This window comes from Podarcis bocagei (genome assembly GCF_964188305.1).
Source record: "Podarcis bocagei genome assembly, chromosome: 2".
Taxonomy (NCBI): Eukaryota; Metazoa; Chordata; class Lepidosauria; order Squamata; family Lacertidae; genus Podarcis; species Podarcis bocagei.
The window spans coordinates 4,695,562-4,713,681 of NC_138126.1; the positions used below are offsets into that span (position 1 = coordinate 4,695,562).

Genomic DNA, 18,120 nt, shown 5'->3' on the forward strand with positions numbered 1-18,120 from the left:
AGAATATAAAGGATTTTCAAAACTGTGGTTATGTTTGGTGTGGGGAAGAAAGGGGGGGAGCTCTCTGTGGACAAAGGTCCAGGGGTCCTTCACCTTCCCTTTGATGGGCATCACACTTCAGTTTCCGCAAAGGGGCCCCTGGGGGTGCAGGGCAGGGGAGCATCTCTTGGCCCCCCAGGAAAAAAGAAACGCGTGTGTGGGGGGGGGGGACTTCCAAGGAGACCCTGCAGGTCCCCAACTTTGCAGCCGGATCCCTCGTACCCTGCCGGTGGGTCCCAGGGAAGGCGCTTCCAGGAAAGGCCCTTTAACATTCAATTATTGAGTCATTTCAAAGTAGGGGTCCAGATGCACAATGCATAATGCAGAAACCCCCACCTCCCTTGTCGTCAGTCTGCATAAGATGGGGGGGGGGCTTGATGCAGAGTCCTCGGCCCAGATGGAGAAGGGAGGGCAGCCCCTAGAGCGCAGAAGCAGGCAGGGAGAGGGAGGGGCGGTCAGGGCGCCCTCGGCTTGCCAAGGGTTAAAAGGAGCAGAGCGGGATTCCTAGAGAGGACAGGAAGGGGAGGGCGGGGGAGGGCAAGGTCCTCCGGAGCAGAAGCCCCTCCCTGCCCAGTCCCTTCCTGCCAGCAAAGAGGAGGCTGCTCTGTTCTCTCTGCTTTGCAAAAACTTCCTCGGTGCCCCTCCTGGAATCCGGTGAGTCTCTTCTCTCTTCCCCCTTGGGGTGCAGCGGGGAGAAGGGGGTCCCAGGGCTGCAAGGGAGGAGGCAACCCCCCCCCGTTCAGCTCATGCATGGGGGGGGAGACCCCCAAGTCAGGGAGCAGAGGGTCCTGCCCCTAATTCCTCTCTGCCAAGCCAGGGAGGGGCTGAGTGTCCAGCAGGTCTGTGACTCTGTTCTTCCTTTGGATCAAGATGCTGCCTTCCTTTTTGGGGAGGGGTCCTTTTTGGGGCAACAAAAGGAGGGCATGCAAATAAGCCCCCTTCAGATTGAGGGGAACGTCGCATTTCATAACACAGAGATGTCAGGGCTCCGTGGAAGGAGAAGCCCTGTAGAGTGGGGAGATACAGCCCCCCCCAAGTGTGCAGACTGGAGGGGAGACCCTCTCCCACCATCTACCCAAATACAATTCCCAGAGTTCCCTGGCCAGAAGGGTGGATTGGTGACCACTCTGGGAATTGCAGTCTTTGGGCAGCAGGGCTGAAGCTGTCTCCTTGCACCTCTCAGGGTCCTGAACCAATTCTGGCTCCCAGGATTCTTGGGAGGAGTCCCTAGGGCCGGGCGAGATCTGGTTTCCAACCTTGTAAAACATCTGCCCCCTCCCAGCAGAGCAAGTGCACAGACTGGCATGTGCCACTCTTGGGAGCAGGAGCTGCATCCAGCCTTGCTCAGCTCAATATTTTTAGGAAGACCAAGCCCCTCCTGCCCTGGCAAGGCACTGGGGTGAAGATGCCATGTCATCAACATCCTGTATGAATAATAATAATAACAATAGTATTTACCTGCTACCCAGTTGACTGGGTTTTCCCAGACACTCTGGGCGGCTTCCAGCCCATACAGGGCTGCCTTCAGGTGTCTTCTTAAGGTTACATAGTTACTCATCTCCTTGACATCTGATGGGAGCGTGTTCCACAGGGAGGGCGCCACTACCAAGAAGGCCCTCAGCCTGCTTCCCTGTAACTTCTCTTCTTTCACTGAGGGAACCGCCAGAAGGCCCTTGGTGGTGGACCTCAGTGTCCAGGCTGAAGGATGGGGGTGGAGATGCTCCTTCAGGTATCCTGGGCCGAGGCCGTTTAGGGCTTTAAAGGTCAGCATCAACACTTTGAATTCTGCTTGGAAACATACTGGGAACCAATGTAGATCCTTTAGGAGCGGTCTTACATGATTCCAGCAGCCACTCCCAGTCACCAGTCTAGCCTCTGCATTCTGCAGAACACTAAGTGAATGACACAGAAGTTGCTGCAGACTAAAGTTAGAAAAGCTTTAATTGCTACAAATGGTATAAGGAAACATGATATGGAATTAAGGGAAAAGATGGTGTTGACCTGGAGTGGTTACAGAATTTCTGGTCTCTCCCCGAGTGCCACGGGCCCTGCTCCAAAGAGAGCTTCTCTAAAGAAAGCACAACCAAAAATCACTCCATTTTGCGTGAATAAGGAAAATGAGGAGGTGGCTAAGAAACAGCAGGAGCCAGATCCTATTCCCAACCTTCTAGGGTCTCTCAGCAGCTCTAATGATGAGCAGAAAGAGGTTTGGGGCCCAGCCAGCTCAACTGCTAAGTCATCTCTTGCACTGAGACGTGGGGGCACCTACATGTAATAGCTACTCGGCTGTATTCTGCCCATGCTCTGGGGCTGCAGTTTCCAGGCTTGGGGACAGGATGGTGCCTGGTTTTTGCACCAAGTTCTGTCAATAATCCCCACTCAGTCCAATGGGGTCCACTCTCAGGTCACTAGTGTGCAGACCATGCCAGCCTTATGAAGTTTGGTGAGGTGCCAACAGATTAAATGGGAATCACTGGAGATGTTTCAAATGGGGCTTCTCTTGGGAAGGGGCTGCCCCATTTGTGCTTCTCCAGGAGCAGGGGAATATCTAGGGCAGGAGAATCCCTGCAGGGCCTCTGAGGCTCCCTTTGCTTCTTCCTCTCTCCCAGGACCCTGCAGCTTGTGGTGGCTTCCCGACTCCTCAGGAAGGATGAAAGAGACTGAATCTGTAAAGCTAGCGAGGATGGAAGGAGGAAGATGGACAGTTGACCTGGTCAGGTTGTCTCCGGCATCCCTCCTCACAGCCTCTGAGCGTTCCCTCCCAGGGACCTCCGAGGGATCTGGTGAGTCCCAGGGGAGGGGAGATGGGGACATGGATGGATGGAGCCGTAGAGGTATCAGGGCTTGCTCAGCTTGGGGGTGGGATGAGGCAGGCAGGCGGATGGAGATTGAGAAGGTGGACACCCTTTCGGGCTCCTCTACCTACCTGCCTTCCTGCCTGCGCCTTTGACATCTGCAGGCAATTTGAGCTAGGAATACATCACAGCTCCCCGGCCACCGCGATGTATTGGCAGCTCAAAATGTCTACAACCTGTACTGTGACTGAATGCCCTACCAGTGTCAGAGAACTCACTGATGCATCAGGCAGCACTAGAAGCCATGATTCTTTAAAGTAACCTGCTTTATAGATTGATCACAGATGGGGCCTCTGTGCATTACCTTTTTCTTTTCTTTTAGGAATAACTTTTCCTTTTCTTTTAAAAACAAGGATCATATAGGTCTCATAAATGATACAAATATGTAGATTTGATTTTCAAATCAAATTCTCATATGATTTCTCAAATGAATCCTCATGTGATTCTCAAAAATAGCAGAATAAATTTACAGGAATATCTATAACATATGGTTTATCATTAGTGGTCAGTGTATGAGTTCTGAATTCATGAATTGGTTTAAATTGGGGGGAGGAGAGATAGGGGAGAACAGAGTACATTGAACATCTCCTTGCTAAATGCCTAGTCAGGAGCTCTTGTGACTGTTGTGCTTAGATTAAGTGTGAGTCATAGTCATTTTTCCTCTACTGTTACCAATGAAACAATACAGAGTTGATCTTCTCATGAACATGGGAGGGTGGTTCCAAGTGAAGAAAGTGATTTATAAATTTAAATTGAGACCAACCAGATTGAGATAAATGCTGATGGGGAGTGTGCAAAGGAAGATGTTCCTGTTTGTTGAGGCGTGGAGATTGCTGGATCCTGACCAGAGAGCTCTGCATAAGGAAGTCAAGGAGGGGAATCGGGGAATCATGCACCCTCAGTGAAACTCCCTGTTGGATCATAAGATGAGTTTTGAAACTCCATACATACCTCTATGTGATGAACCTCCACTATTTGGATGGAGACCAACAGCATCTGGGATTCTAACATCCTCACCGTGAGCCCTGAATGGAGGGATATCAACTGGTTTCTTTGTGAATATTCTTCATCTAGGCATGCCTTTTTAAACAATGACCAGATTTCCCTGAACTGCGCAGGCCTTCTTAAATGTCAGCTTGAAAGTTTTTAGGGAAGTTGAAGTAACTTCTGTCAGGTTTGGGGTTTTTTTGCTTTTGCTTCGGTCTGCATTTTGTTGACCAAAGAGATGACTGACCTTTGAGATGGTGTGGACTCCATGACTGTGTTGGGAGACATTCTACACAGAAACATGTGTGTATACCTTTAAGAAGTTTCTGGGTTAATTGGTTGCAGCTGGCCGTGGCTGTAAAAAGGGAAAAGGAGCGTTTTGTAGGCTGCCTGCAGGAATAACACCCACCAGAGTTTGTGTTCATTTGTTTGGTAATAAAGTCTTCGTTTTAGTTTTGGTTTTTACACCTATGTCTCCTGGAGTCACTCTGTCCTCTGCCACCAGCTGGAAATCCCCCTCCAACAGGTTATGGGCCCAGTCCCCACTCCTGAGTGGGCAGAGACAGAGCGTGAAAAGAACCCAGAGTCTGGAAGCAACTCAGCGTTTCTCAAGCAGCTGGCTGTGTGAAGGCGTCGGCAGGGAGAGTCTGTTTGAGACCAGGAGCCGAACATTCCTTCAAGCCACGTGTGAGTAAGGACTGAGTGGAAACCTGAAAACTGGGTGGTGCCATGGCTGGACTTGGAGCTGGAGCTCAAGGGGGAGCTTCCTATTTTCCAGTAGAGAAACTGGGAGAGTCCAACTATATGTCATGGAGTTTACAGATGCAGGCATTTTTAAAGAAAGAACAATGTTGGACTGTTATTGTTAACCCTCCTGTAAAAGAGGAGGATGAAGAAGTAGATGAGACCAAAGGCTGGCGGACCAAAGCCTATGCCAATTTAATTTTGAGTTTAGTCTCGGTTATCTCATGTGCGAGACCTTGAAACAGCAAGTGAGATTTGGCAAGCACTGAGAGCGATACACATTAGAGACACTGCTGGCAGCAAAATTACTCTAATGAGAGCTCTGTACCGAGCCAGACTAAGTGAGGGTGAAGTGTTTCAACACACCTTCAAAGAATGTGTGATTTATTTTCACAGTTAAATGAACTTGGGGAACATTTTTCTTAACAGAGAAAGGTTTATATTGTGCTGTCTTCACTTCCTGAGTCATGGGACAATTTAGTGATGACTTTGGAGGCAATTCCAGAAAGCCAATTAACAATGCATTTCTTAACTGGGCGTTTGCTTGCTGAGGAAGAAAGACGCCATGAGAGGAAGGCCACAACCCTCACCGTAACTCCAGAAATGGGAGGCAGTCCAGTAAAAGATATGCAACTGATGAGGAGCGGCAACCTAAAGAGGTTGAAGACCACAGAGAGGAAGCAGCTTTCACGGTCAGAAGATGCTATCGTGGGTCAACCAAACATTTAGTATGCCAGTGCACTGTGTCTGTGGGAGAAAACACAAGAAAAGGGCGGCCTGCGTTTGCTGGGAAATTCAGGAGACAGGAAGAGTCGAGTCCAGTATGTTTCTGCAGCAGTTTGAGGCACCAGTCACAACGTTGGACAAGACTGGATTTTAGACTCAGCAGCGACAAACATTTTTGTTAAGTCTGCACAAAGCTTTGTAGAAAAGCAGCCTTGTAAGTCTGTAAATGTAGTACTAGCTGACGGAACAGTACATGAGTCAGCTGGAAAGGGTAGTGTGAATATCAACTGTTTAAGTACCAAGTTTACCAATGTTTTATGTGTACCAAGTTTAGAAAATAATTTGCTTTCAGTTACAAGTCTTGTTAAGCAGGGATTTAAGGTAACCTTCTCGGGTTCAGGCTGTAAAATAGAGAAAGCTGGAAAAGTGGTTACAGCGTCACTAAAAAATGGTTTGTTTGTTTTGAAAGACCAGCTAGTAAGTGAGTCTGGGGCATGTGTTAAAGCCTGTAATAGAGCCTTGCATGATGAGTGCCAGCATCTGTGGCATCGTCGTTTGGGGCATGCCAATTTCCGCAGTATTGCAAAAATGCCAGAATTAAGCAAGGGAATTAAAATGAAAAAATGTTCAGTTTTTCTGGACTGCAATACCTGCAAGAAGTCTAAAAGTAAGCGGGGGTCCTATCCTGAAAGTACTAGAATTAGCAAGAGGCCATTTGCTTTAGTGCACTCAGACCTTTGTGGGCCATTTGCAGAGTCTGAAGGAGGAGCAAAGTTTTTTTTGGTTCTTGTGGATGATTATAGCCGGTATACTTGTTAAAACACAAAAATGAAACTGGTCAACTGATTAAAAATTGGGTCAACTATATAGAAAGGCAGTTTCCCTACAAAGTTACCCAGTTGCAGAGTGACCGTGGAGGCAAGTTCATGTCTGAAGCCCTCCAGGTCTGGTTGAAAAAGCGTGGTATTAGTCACCGTAAATCGTGTCCTTTTTCGCCTGAAGAAAATTCAGTTGCAGAACGCAAGATAAGGTCTTTGCAAAAAATGCTAGATTCTATGGTATGTGATTCTGGCTTATCCAGGAAGTATTGGGAGGAAGGAATTCTCTGCGCTAACTACATACAGAACAGATTGCTTCATTCTGTCGGATTCTCAGGCCTCAGTCAGAGGTAACTGGCCACTCTCCAGGCATTAGGCTTGAGATCCTTGTTGACCTCCCCGTCTGCGTCTCCCGGCAGGATACAGGCAAGGTCACGATCGGCGATCCCACTCAGCATGAGAGGGACACACCATTTCTCCCTCCTCCCTGTTTCCCTCGGAGGGGAAAGAGACAGACAGAAATCTATTTACATGTCTTTATTTCTGTCATTGCAGCAGTACAGAGAAACACGTCTGCACTCTCCCGTCTCCAACAGTAGAGAGAAAGACTCCACCCCTGTACTTTCAGTACAGGTCAGATGACACTCTGAGCTAACATCTGGTGCTCAGTACAGTGAATAGACTGTCCCTTTGTTCCCACGGTACAGTCCCAAACATCAACATCCTGTTTGGCTTTGCAGCCAGCTGCAGCTCGCTGCCGCATTGCTGCTTTTTCCTGACATCCTCCCCCAAAAGTATCAATGTGGGTTGCGAGCAAAGTGTTATCCAGAGAAGAATACAAACAGTTGTTATACATATAACAATCCCCTGTTGTTTCAGTTCCACCCTTGGAACTCCCCGCCACTGGTTTCCCCAGTGTATCTCTCTGGTTGTCTGGCTTCCAAGGAATGAGTGCATCTGCATTACCTTGGCTAGCAACTCTCTGTTGTGTCTTAGTCTCTGACTTAGACACAGCTTCAACCTGTCCTCGGTTGTGTACAACAGCAACACATGCAACAGCTAAGTTAGCAAACTCTTTTGAATACCTCTTGGGTGGTACACCCTTTGTAACTCTCTCAGACCTACGTATGAGGTGCTGATCCTCTCTGCTCACTGGTTCATCCTCTGGACTCTTAGGAGAACCAGATCCAATAGTAAACAGTGGTTCTTCCTTCATCTGCGAAGGCCTATCCATTATGTGAGACTTCCTCTCAATGACTGTGTCAACTGAGCTCTGTGAGCTATCACTGTCATCATCACCACTGTTATCTGTAAAATCATCATCATCATCTGAATTGTGCTCTGTGGGAAATGTGTGCACAATTACTCTCTCCTGTTCAGGAGCACTCTCTAGAAATTTTGTGAGAATCACCTGTCCAGATTCAGACAAAATTACTCTGTAGAGACCCTTTTCATATCCTACAAAAATGCCTCTGGCATTCTTTACTCCACCTGGAGCTTCTGTTCTCACATGAGACCCAAAAACCTTGAAATAGACAACAGAAGGTTTTCTATGGAACAGCTTCTCAAAAGGAGAACTTCCCAACTCTTTTGAGACCTTTCTCAACCACGTGTGAACATAGGACATTAACGACTCCGCCCAATATTCATGTGGCAAATGTGAACTAAGCAATTGCGCATTCATCCCCTTTTGCAATTCTTTGTTCACCCTTACACAGACACCTCTGTTCCACGCTTCCGCTGAAACAGCAACCTTGTGCCTTATCCCTTTCTTCTGCAGGAACTTCTGAAAATCCTGTAACAGAAAAATTGGCTTCTCATCTGTGAAGAGACAATCAATGTTAGCATCTTGCACACTCTTAACCTTGTCACAAAACTCCTTAAACCTTTCTAAGGCTTCTTTTGGTTTCTCTAATGTATATACCCGCACATAATGAGAGAAACAATCCACACACACAAGATAATATCTTGCATTGCCTCTAGATGGTGCTAGAGGACCGGACTTCCGGGTTGGCGCCATCGCCGAATGGCGGACTCCCTCTGAGCTCCGGAGGGAGCCTGCTCGGCAGGGGTTGGGTCCTACCGCGCCGGCGACGCGGGGACCCTCAAAAACCATGGGCACGGAGCCCGTGGACATGGTTGACTCGGCGGGCACCGTTAGCGCCCCCGACCCGCGAAGGAGCCTTTTTAAAGGCTACGGAGCGGGGGACGGGGGTGGCGTGGTGCTATGAGTCCTCTGCTTTCCCTGCCGAGCGAAGCCGCATGCCATTCAACGGAGAGCGCTGACTTCTTCTATTGAAAATTTGGACTATAAACAACAACCCGTGAGTAATTTGGAAATCGGACTTAAAAGGAGAAAAAAAAAATTTTTCGGATTCGGCACGAGCGGGGGAGATCCAAAAAGGAAGTCAGTCTCCCCGCTATTGTAGACATTTTAAAACAAGGATTTGGCAACTAAGGAGCTTGCTTCTGTTTATTGATAAAAATTATTAATTCCACGATGCGAAATTATAAGAAGTGCTGGAGGAGAAGAGTGGATGGTGAGAGTGAAAGTGCAACCCCCCCGGGAACCGGGGCAATCCGCGAGAGAGCCTGGTGAAGAGAGACAGAGACTTTGACAGCTGTCAAAGTTGGAGAATATAAAGAGAACTTTGCTATGAGGACTTTGCTGGTTAGATTTGTTACAATTTGGATATAAATTGTCGAAAATAAGGAATAACAATTTGACTTTTGGATTTGAGGAAACAAAGTTACTATAATCCCCCTAGAGGGGTTTCGGGACATTACAAGAACGGTCGTAAGTGGAAAAATACTCTTGGAATCGCACAGGACTTGTTATCTTCTGGGAAAGCTGCAAAAACGAATCAGTATTTTGTCTACAGAGGTGTTTATATTAAAGGAGACAATAGAATTATCTATTGAAGAACGGAAGGGACTGGACGCAAGTTTTTGTTCCTGACTAACAATAACCCCTGTAGAAGTATTAAATTTTTGAATTAGAATGTCTTTGCAGCGGAACAGGAAAAGAAACCTGAGAAAGTGAGAAAAAAGAACAAAGGACTGATGACGACTTGGAAAGAACAAGGGAGGAGCCATATTATTGTGAAAGACCAAGGAAAACCAAAGGCCTGTCAGGGGCCTATTTAAGACTGGGCGTTTGAAGTTAAACATTATTTTAAAAAAAAACAAAAAAACCCGGCAAGGTGGAACTGGGAAAAAAAATTGGCTATGGACGTGAGATCTCCAGGCCGACAGTAGATAGACTGATGGACATGGGGAATCGAAACCGGGGAAGGGAGGGGGGAGATCTGGAATCCAAAGGGTGTACAACTATTTTTTGAACTTTTTATATTTTTTACCTTGTTTGGACGTCTTTACCAATAAAAAGGAATTCGTGGAAGGAAATTGGGGTGGACCTTGGGGGAAAAAGCTTTCTTTTAATGATGAGGGATGGTGGAATGTAAGGGGAAAGGGGTTATATAACTAATTTGAATAGTGGGTTAAACAAAATAAGTTTTAAATTGGGAGTAAGAACTTGTGGAACCAAATTAATGAAAGGGGAATACAAATAGGGAGGGGGATGGGGGAGTCCTGAAAAGATGTTAATGAAAGTAAGGCTTTAATTGTAAAGGTTTATTTTTTTTCTTTTTTCTTTTTTGAGTTCTGGAAATTTCAATAAATATGATATATATATAAAATAGATGGTGCTAGAGGACCAATCACATCAGCATACACCCGCTGAAATGCTCTGTCGACCCTGGCCACCTTCCGGGCGCTCTTGGTCACACCTGCAAGAGATATTTCATTAGTATCAAATGCATTACATTTCATGTAATCACTTTGATCAAAAGTCAACAAATACAGTCCATCTTTCTCTCTGGCAGAAAGATACAGCTCTCCATCTTTCAAGATCTTGCAGCTTTTACTATCATAGGACAGTCTCAGTCCTTTCTTTGCAATCTGCGACACACTCAGCAGATTGAACTTCAACTCAGGAACCAGGTACACATTGTCTATAGTCAAGTTCAGACTCTCAAGATACACAGTTCCAAACCCGGTCGCTTCCAGCTCCTGACTGTTGGCCTACTTCACAGTGAAGCTTTGCTTCTTAAACGTCGAAAACAGACCTCTGTGTGGGGTCATGTGTTTCATTGCTCCAGTGTCAATTACAAACGTGTTCTCCACCTCTGGTGTGGTTCCTTTCGACATCAAAGCCTTTGCAGGTTTCACCTGGGACTTGGTACGACTTTTGCCTGACGCCTCAGGCGTTGCAGAGCTCTCCTTGGCTCCTTTCTGCTCATGTGGCTTCTTACAGTTCCGCTGAAGATGCCCAGTCTGTCCACAATTGTAACATTGGACAGCGCTCAATGCTACAGCACACTCCTCAGTAGCAATAGCAGTGGGGGAGTCAGAACTCCGTGCCTCTCTCCCCCTGCCCTTCACATCCAGTGCAGCAAGGCGATCGTGTTCATTCAGAACAATGGCACACACTCTCTCCGACGTGAGATGCTTCCTGGCTTTCACATTCTGTGAATTCCAACCTGGCGTTGGTGCTGCAGGGATGGGGTTCTCAATCACCCCAAATAACCTCTGATTCTGCAGCAGGGCTTTCATCTTTATAGACCATGATGAGTAATTGTCATTAGTCAGGGGAGGTGGGTAAGGTAAGCGTCCCCCCTTCTTGGCATCCATTTTGAATCCAAGCCTCAGCTCTCACTCTCGAGCCTGTAAAATCCAACAGTCTCTTTTTGTTGTTTACTGCCTTCTCTTCACTTGGCAGATAAACCGCAAGCTGCTTGAAAGTCCTTGCAAAGAACAGCGAAGTTAGTCAAAACACACTCCGTGTTCTAGCCCCCAGTCAGTAACTCTTCTGACTCCTCGTCGCTTAGCAACTGTGCATTCCAGCGTTATCTAGGAATGCAAGGTATGCGGCTGTTTTCCCCACAGTGCTGGTTTCTCTCAAACGCAGACACTTTTTGAACCGAAGACAGCCTCTTAACGCGTTCACTTCACAGCCATAAATTCTCCATACCTTTGGGGCTCCGTCGCTTGGCATTCACCTCCTCTCTATGCCCAGCCGTCTGTTCAGCTTCAAGCTGCGCGCAGACTTATCTTCCTCCCTTGGTGCAGAAGATGAAGAACGATCCATCAACCTCTCATGCAGATTTACATGGATCAGAACCACCGGCATTGCTACCAGATGTCGGATTCTCAGGCCTCAGTCAGAGGTAACTGGCCACTCTCCAGGCATTAAGCTTGAGATCCTTGTTGACCTCCCCGTCTGCATCTCCCGGCAAGATACAGGCAAGGTCACGATCGGCGATCCCACTCAGCGTGAGAGGGACACACCATTTCTCCCTCCTCCCTGTTTCCCTCAGGGAGGGGAAAGAGACAGACAGAAATCTCATTGGAAGACCCAAGATTTGCCCACGCTGGAAGAATGGCAGACGCAACTGATAGACCAGTGTTTCCCAAACGTTTTTGGGCAACGGCACACCTGTTTACTGAAAAAAAATCTCGCGGCACACCACCATTAAAGCCCCGCCCCATGACGTCAGCGCGCAGCGTCACGCCGGGAGGATTTCCCCTCCGGTCCCATGCCTTCGTTTGGGGCATTGCTCCGGCTGCTCCCTCTCCCGCCGCGCAGGAGCGATGCCTCTCTCTGGCTCTCCCTCCGCGCAGGCTGAGGGAGGGAGGGAGGTGCGCGTGTGACCCGTCTCTGCTGGGAGACCAAACCCAGCGAGGCAGAGTCGCGCGGAGGCGCCCAGGCAGCGCTGCCGGCTGCGAGGAGGAGCGCCAGGCAGCAGCAGGAGGCGCGGCCTCTCCTCGCCGCCGCCGCCCCGCCTCTCGCCGCCCGACTTGCCCGCCTCCCTCCAGGCATCTCGCGGCACACCAGCCGGTGTCTCACGGCACACTCGTGTGCTGCGGAACACCGGTTGGGAAACACTGTGATAGACTACATGGAGTTGGCTGAAATGACTGGCAGAATTCGAGACCTGGGAGAGGAGACGGTGGAAGAGGACTGGAAAAAGTTTAAAGACTACTTACAAAAACACTATAAGTTGTATGAATGTTAAGAAATTGCACGATAGAAAACAATATGGCATCAGCAATTTAGTTGAAAGATATATGAGAATAAGTGATGGTTAAGAAAATGATGAAATTTGAAGTAATATTATGTCTAAATTAAGCAGTTCAGTATTTGATAAAAATATTTAAAGTTTAGGACATAATATTTGAGAATTACAGAATAAGAACTGAAATAAGGTAATAAATTGCTGTTGATAATTTTATTATTGAGAACGCAGGAAAGGGAGATGCGAGGAAGTCCAAAGGTTATGGAAATTTGATTTATGGACAGTTGTTTTTGTTGTATTTTTTCTATTCTATGTCTAATTTCTTGTTGCTTTTTTGTTTTTCTTCGTTTGTTATACTGTGGTGATGGTATTATATATGTTTGGTGTTTTCCTTTTTTCTGTTCAAAATTTGCAATAAATATCTTTTTTTTAAAAAAAAGAGACAGACAGAAATCTATTTACATGTCTTTATTTCTGTCATTGCAGCAGTACAGAGAATCACGTCTGCACTCTCCAGTCTCCAACAGTAGAGAGAAAGACTCCACCCCTGTACTTTCAGTACAGGTCAGATGACACTCTGAGCTAACATCCGGTGCTCAGTACAGTGAATAGACTGTCCCTTTGTTCCCACGGTACAGTCCCAAACATCAACATCCTGTTTGGCTTTGCAGCCAGCTGCAGCTCGCTGCCGCATTGCTGCTTTTTCCTGACACATTCTACCATAAACAATACCCCTCATTTTTTGCTTTATGGAAAAAAAACCTTTTTAGACCATGTTAAAACTTTTGGTTGCTGGGCTTGGGTTCACATCCCAAAAGGACAGAGAAGGAAAGGAGAACCCAAGGCAAAGAAACTTAGGTTTGTTGGCTATCAAACTTGGTCAAAGGGGTATCGTTTTGCACTACTGCGTGGCAGAGTTGTGATATCAAGACATGCAGAGTTTTGTGAGCAAGATGGTTGGGCTCGTTTACATGGAAATTCAGAAGTTGTGTTATCTTCTGATGATACAGATAAATTTGTGAAATCTGAGGTAGAAAAGCCACAAATTAAAGAAAATTCTGAAAGAGACAGTGGTGAGAACTCAGGGGATGAGGGTCCCAGTACACAATCTCCTAAAGCTGAACCAATTTCTCCTGAGCAAGATGAATCAGAAGGGGAAGATAGTTCAGAGGGGGAGAGTGTTCAAGTTAGAAGATCACAAAGAAGCAATAAGGGGGTACCTCCAGAAAGGTTTACTATACAAGAAAACTGTTGATGTGAAGAAAGAACCTTGTGATTATGAGGAGGTTTTAAAGTTACCACACCAGGAAATAGTAAGGTGGAAAAATGCAATGAAAGCAGAAAAATCTTTAGCAGAACATAATGTGTTTACCATAGAGGCATTGCCAGAAGGAAAAAAGGCAGTGGGCTGTAGATGGGTGTATAAAATAAAACACTTGGCAGATGGTGGTGTTATGTACAAAGCTAGGCTGGTAGCACGAGGCTTTACTCAAAGAAAAGGTGAAAGCTTTGATGAAACCTTTTCTACTGCAAGGAGTGAAAGTATACGTTTATTGCTAGCTCTTGCAGCACAATGTGGGTTTAAGGTAAATCTTTTTGATATTGAAACAGCTTATCTTAACGCAAATCTGCAAGAAGAAATTTTTATGAATCAAGTGCCAGGTTTTGAGCCAAACAAAATCTATCCCGGATAAAAGCCAAGCAATTCCAGCCAACAAAGGCAGAGAAAACTATAGTAAGGACTCACATTTAACTCTCTTCAGTTCTTCCTCTATCACAAGCATTCATTAACATTGTTCAGTAATCTGGAGCTCCATTTCTTCCTGAGGCTCTAATTAGCTTCTCCATTGCAGATGGTGATGAATTGGAAGGAAAGAACAAGGGGAACCACAACAGAATCCACATAGCGGAGAAGTCCGATAAATATTCAAAGTGTGGAGAGAACATCTGTCAGAGCTCCCAGTCCCCCTCCAATCAAACAAAGTCCTTAATTCGAAGGAAAAGTCTTACTTCCCATCAAAGAACTCATACCGGGGAGAAACCATATCAGTGCTTCGAATGTGGGAAGAGCTTCAGTCGAAGCTCACATCTCACTTCCCATCAAAGAACTCATACCGGGGAGAAACCATATCAGTGCTTCGAATGTGGGAAGAGCTTCAGTCAAAGCTCACATCTCACTTCCCATCAAAGAACTCATACAGGGGAGAAACCCTATCAGTGCTTGGAATGTGGAAAGAGGTTTCGTCAGAATGGGGATCTCACGACCCACAAAAGAATTCATACAGAGGAGAAACCCTATCAGTGCTTCGAATGTGGGAAGAGCTTCAGTCGAAGCTCACATCTCACTTCCCATCAAAGAATTCATACAGGGGAGAAACCCTTTCAGTGCCTGGAATGTGGAAAGAGCTTCAGTCAGAGAAAACATCTCACTTGTCATCAAAGAATTCATACAGGGGAGAAACCCTTTCAGTGCCTGGAATGTGGAAAGAGCTTCAGTCAAAGCTCACATCTCACTTCCCATCACAGAATTCATACCGGGGAGAAACCCAATCAGTGCTTGGAATGTGGGAAGAGCTTTCGTCTGAGTGGGGATCTCACTTCTCATCACAGAATTCATACAGGGGAGAAACCCTATCAGTGCTTGGAATGTGGAAAGAGCTTCAGTAAGAGCAGTGATCTCACTTCCCATCAAAGAATTCATACCAGGGAGAAACCCTATCAGTGCTTAGACTGTGGAAAAGGCTTCCGTCTGAAGAAAAGTCTCACTTCCCATCAAAGAATTCATACAGGGGAGAAACCCTATCAGTGCTTGGATTGTGGAAAAAGCTTCTTTCACAGACAACATCTCACTTCCCATCAAAGAATCCATACAGGGGAGAAACCCTATCAGTGCTTGGAATGTGGGAAGAGCTTCAGTCGAAAGGACAAGCTCACTTACCATCAAACTATTCATACAGGGGAAAAGGCCTATCACTGCCTAGACTGTGGAAAAAGCTTCTGTCTGAAGGAAAGTCTCACTTCCCATCAAAGAATTCATACAGGTGAGAAACCATATCAGTGCTTGGAATGTGGGAAGAGCTTCAGTCAGAGGCAGGGTCTCACTTCCCATCATAAAATTCATACAGGGGAGAAACCCTATCAGTGCTTGGAATGTGGAAAGAGCTTCCGGGATGGGGCCTATCTCACTTCCCATCAAACAATTCATACAGGGGAGAAACCATATCAGTGCTTGGAATGTGGGAAGAGCTTCAGTCAGAGGCAGGGTCTCGCTTCCCATCATAAAATTCATACAGGGGAGAAACCCTATCAGTGCTTGGAATGTGGAAAGAGCTTCCGGGATGGGACCTATCTCACTTCCCATCAAACAATTCATACAGGGGAGAAATCCTATCAGTGCTTAGACTGTGGAAAATGCTTCCGTCAGAAGGAAACTCTCACTTGCCATCAAAGAATTCATACAGGGAAGAAACCATATCAGTGCTTGGAATGTGGAAAGCGCTTCAGTCACAGCAGCAGTCTCACTTACCATCAAAGAATCCATACAGAGGAGAAACCCTTTCAGTGCTTGGAATGTGGGAAGAGCTTTAGTCAAAGCCACAATCTCATAACCCATAAAAGAATTCATACAGGAGAGAAACCACATACGTGCTTGGATTGTGGAAAAAGCTTCAGGCACAGCCACGGTCTCACTTCCCATCAAAGAATTCATACAGGGGAGAAACCCTATCAGTGCTTGGAATGTGGAAAGAGCTTCAGTCAGAGGCAGAGTCTCACTTCCCATCATAAAATTCATACAGGGGAGAAACCATATCAGTGCTTGGAATGTGGAAAGAGCTTCAGGCACAGCCACAGTCTCACTTCCCATCATAAAATTCATACAGGGGAGAAACCATATCAGTGCTTCGAATGTGGGAAGAGCTTCTGTCACAGATCACATCTCGCTTCCCATCACAGAATCCATACAGGGGAGAAACCCTATCAGTGCTTGGAATGTGGAAAGAGCTTCAGTCAGAGCCAGAATCTCGCTTCCCATCAAATAATTCATACAAGAGAGAAAACCTCTTAGTGTTTGGAATGAGGGAAGAGCTTCAGTCAGAATGCCACTCTCATGGCCCACCAAATAGTTCATTCAGGGTTTAAAGCATATCAGCGCATGGAATGTGGATAAAATTTCAGTCGTAAAAAAAGTCAATTCAAAAACTCACAGCAGGGTGGATAATAGAATGGTAGATTAGGAATCTAGTCCAACCCCTGCCAATGCTGAAAAAAACTCATTTCAAGCATCCATGACAGATGGCCATCCAACTTCTTCTTAAATACCTCCAATGAAGGAGAGTCCACCCCCTTCTGAGGGAGTTCCTTTTCACTGCTGGCTCTTACTATCAGAAAGTTCTCCCTGATCTTTAGGAGGAATCTCTTTTTCTGTTGCTTGAATCACCTCTTCAGATTCATTCATGACCTTGAGAAGGACTTCTGTATGAGAATGTCCAGGGGATTGGACCATGCTCTATATTTGGGGGGAAACCCATGGAGGGGAGTCTGATATAGGGCTTAAGTCGTCTAGGCATTGGTCAGATTGTCATAATTACAGACATATTTACTGGTTTGGACGGAAGTGATTCTTATTCCAGGGGAAGTGGTGACTGTGAGATTACAGGCGCTCTCGCCAATATTATCCAACCACCCAGTAAAACTTTGACACAGCAGACCAATAGTTTACCCGCTGAGGTTGATGTATTGGGAGGTTAGGTTTAGGGCCGTGTGCTATTGCTTAATTGTATGTGGTATCCCTATAAAGGGAACTTCTTCCTCTAGGTGGGAGGGAGACTGGTTAAGTTACCATCAGTTGAATGCAACATTTAAGTTAGATTTTTTTTAAAAAAGTGGATTTGCAGAACAAAACTCACAGTTTGAAAGGGAGTTATTAGGCTCCAGGGTTAAAATAGCATCCAAAATGTATAACATATTATTTGAGTGGGACACAAAGAATGCAATGATGAAATCATCAGTGACAAGCTGGGCCAGAGATGTAGGACACAACATTGACTTTGCTTTATGGGAACAACTATGGAAAGTAAATTTAAGGTTTACAGCTTGCTACATGCTAAGGGAAAACTTCATGAAGATGATGCAGAGGAGTCAATCAAGATGATCCAGGGTCTGAAACCAAGCCTTATGAGGAGGGCTTGAGGGAACTGGGGGGGGGGGCGTATCTATTTCAAGTGAAGTTTGCCGAAATCTACACTTGCAACATGGGCTGTCATACGTCCAGATTTTCCCGGACATTTCAGCAATTTCCTCCCAGACGCTACTTGCAATTCTGTACATATGGCAACCATATCTACATACAGTGGTTTTCAAACAGCTTAGTTCCTGAACAACTTTGAACTCGAATGCTGCAAACCTGGAAGTCAGTGTTTCAGTTTGCGAACTTTACTTCGGAAGCCGAACGTGCTCCTGAGCTTCTGTTTCCACTGTTGCGCTGCTAATTTGTGTTCCCCTGCATTGGAATCAAAGCCATCTTTTTTCTCTTTTCACTGTTCTGCTGCTAATTTGCATCCCCCCATTGTAATCAAAGCCTTCCATTTCCAATTGTAGTGTTCTGAGGTGATACTTGGAGCTTATATTTGGTGCTTTTATTTTTGCCACAAAAAAATTGCGTTTTTATTTGCCTTTTTGTGACTGTGACTTGTTCTTTGTTTTTGATTGATTGTGTGACTGTGGCAATGTATAAAAAGACCCCCATCCAAAAAATGTCTATCATCAGTGCTGGTAAGGACAAAAATTAATTTTACTTTTAATGTACAGTACTGTTTTCTTTATTTTTCTAGTACAGTACATTGATTATTGCTTTCATTTTATGGATCAATGGTC

The 18,120-nt window shown here is 45.9% G+C and overlaps 1 protein-coding gene and 1 long non-coding RNA gene across 2 annotated transcripts in view; one reads left to right on the forward strand and one right to left on the reverse strand.

The window, feature by feature from the left end:
* LOC308581426 overlaps window positions 1-18,120 on the reverse strand; it is a 131,128-nt gene that overhangs the window by 93,340 nt on the left and 19,668 nt on the right. The gene's annotated exons all lie outside the window — the stretch shown is intronic.
* Window positions 562-18,120, forward strand: part of LOC308580448 (uncharacterized protein) — a 33,957-nt gene continuing 16,398 nt past the window's right edge. The window contains exons 1-3 of the mRNA XM_081182109.1: window positions 562-693; window positions 2,649-2,822; window positions 14,100-16,433. Of these exons, the coding sequence (XP_081038235.1) occupies window positions 2,690-2,822; window positions 14,100-16,312 (2,346 nt within the window). The 5' untranslated portion in view covers window positions 562-693; window positions 2,649-2,689 and the 3' untranslated portion in view covers window positions 16,313-16,433. The remainder of the gene's footprint in view (window positions 694-2,648; window positions 2,823-14,099; window positions 16,434-18,120) is intronic.